This window comes from Eimeria tenella, genomic scaffold, assembly GCF_000499545.2.
Source record: "Eimeria tenella Houghton genomic scaffold, Eth_scaff3238, whole genome shotgun sequence".
NCBI classification, from domain to species: Eukaryota; Apicomplexa; class Conoidasida; order Eucoccidiorida; family Eimeriidae; genus Eimeria; species Eimeria tenella.
This window is the reverse complement of record NW_013543079.1, coordinates 2,211-3,059: the sequence shown is the minus strand read 5'-3', so window position 1 is coordinate 3,059 and position 849 is coordinate 2,211. Positions and strand designations below refer to the sequence as shown.

General features: G+C 49.7%; 1 protein-coding gene across 1 annotated transcript in view; it reads right to left on the bottom strand.

Moving 5' to 3' along the window:
* Nucleotides 1–849, bottom strand: part of ETH_00037400 (uncharacterized protein) — a gene marked incomplete at both ends in the record, with an annotated part of 4,198 nt that overhangs the window by 1,461 nt on the left and 1,888 nt on the right. Inside the window, 2 exons of the mRNA XM_013376224.1 lie at nt 3–306; nt 719–841. Coding sequence (XP_013231678.1) covers nt 3–306; nt 719–841 — 427 coding nt within the window. The remainder of the gene's footprint in view (nt 1–2; nt 307–718; nt 842–849) is intronic.

Here is an 849-nt window from a genome sequence, read left to right as displayed (position 1 = left end):
GGCCCCCCCGGGGGCCCCCCGAGGGGGCCTCCGGGGGGCCCCCCCAAGGGGACCCTCATAGGGGGGCCCCCACCTAAAGGAGGGGGCCCCATGGGGAGGGGCCCCATGGGGCCCCCCAAGGAAGGGGGCCCCAAGGGGGGCCCCACGGGGGGCCCCAGGGGGGCCCCCGGGGGGGCCCCCAGGGGGGCCCCCAGGGGGCCCCCCAAACGAGTCATAAGGATTTGGTAGGCGTGGCGGCGGGCTTCAGAGCTGTGGGCCAAAAGGGCTATTGTTATGTTGCTGCTGTAGTCCGCGCGCATGCGCCGCCTGCAGCAGCAGCAGCAGCAGCAGCAGCAGGAGCAGCAGCAGCAGCAGCAAGATGAAGCGCATACCCAGCAATAGTAAATAATAATTGTAATGTTGACATTAATAAAAAAAGAAAAACAGACAAAAGGAGATCAAGAGACCCCGAAAGAGTTAAAAACAATTCAAGAGAATTAAAAGAATTGAAAGAACAAAAACAATTAAAAGAATTAAAAGAATTAAAAGAATGAACAGAATGAAAAGAATAAACAGAATTAAAAGAATTAAAAGATTAAAAAGAATAAAAAGAATAAAAGGAATTAAAAAAATTAAAAGAATGAACAGAATTAAAAGAATTAAAAGAATTAACAAAATTAAAAGAATTAAAAGAATAAAAAGACTAAAAAGAATAAAAAGAAAAGCAGCAAAGTCTCACAAATCTGCACTTAAGAAGCAAAGGGCCCCCGTTTCTTTTGTTGCTTCTTTTAAGCTGCGACCCACTTGGGGGCCCCTGCTGCTGAGGGGGCCCCCCGGCAGCTGCAGCAGCAGCACGTCATCCCTGTGCAA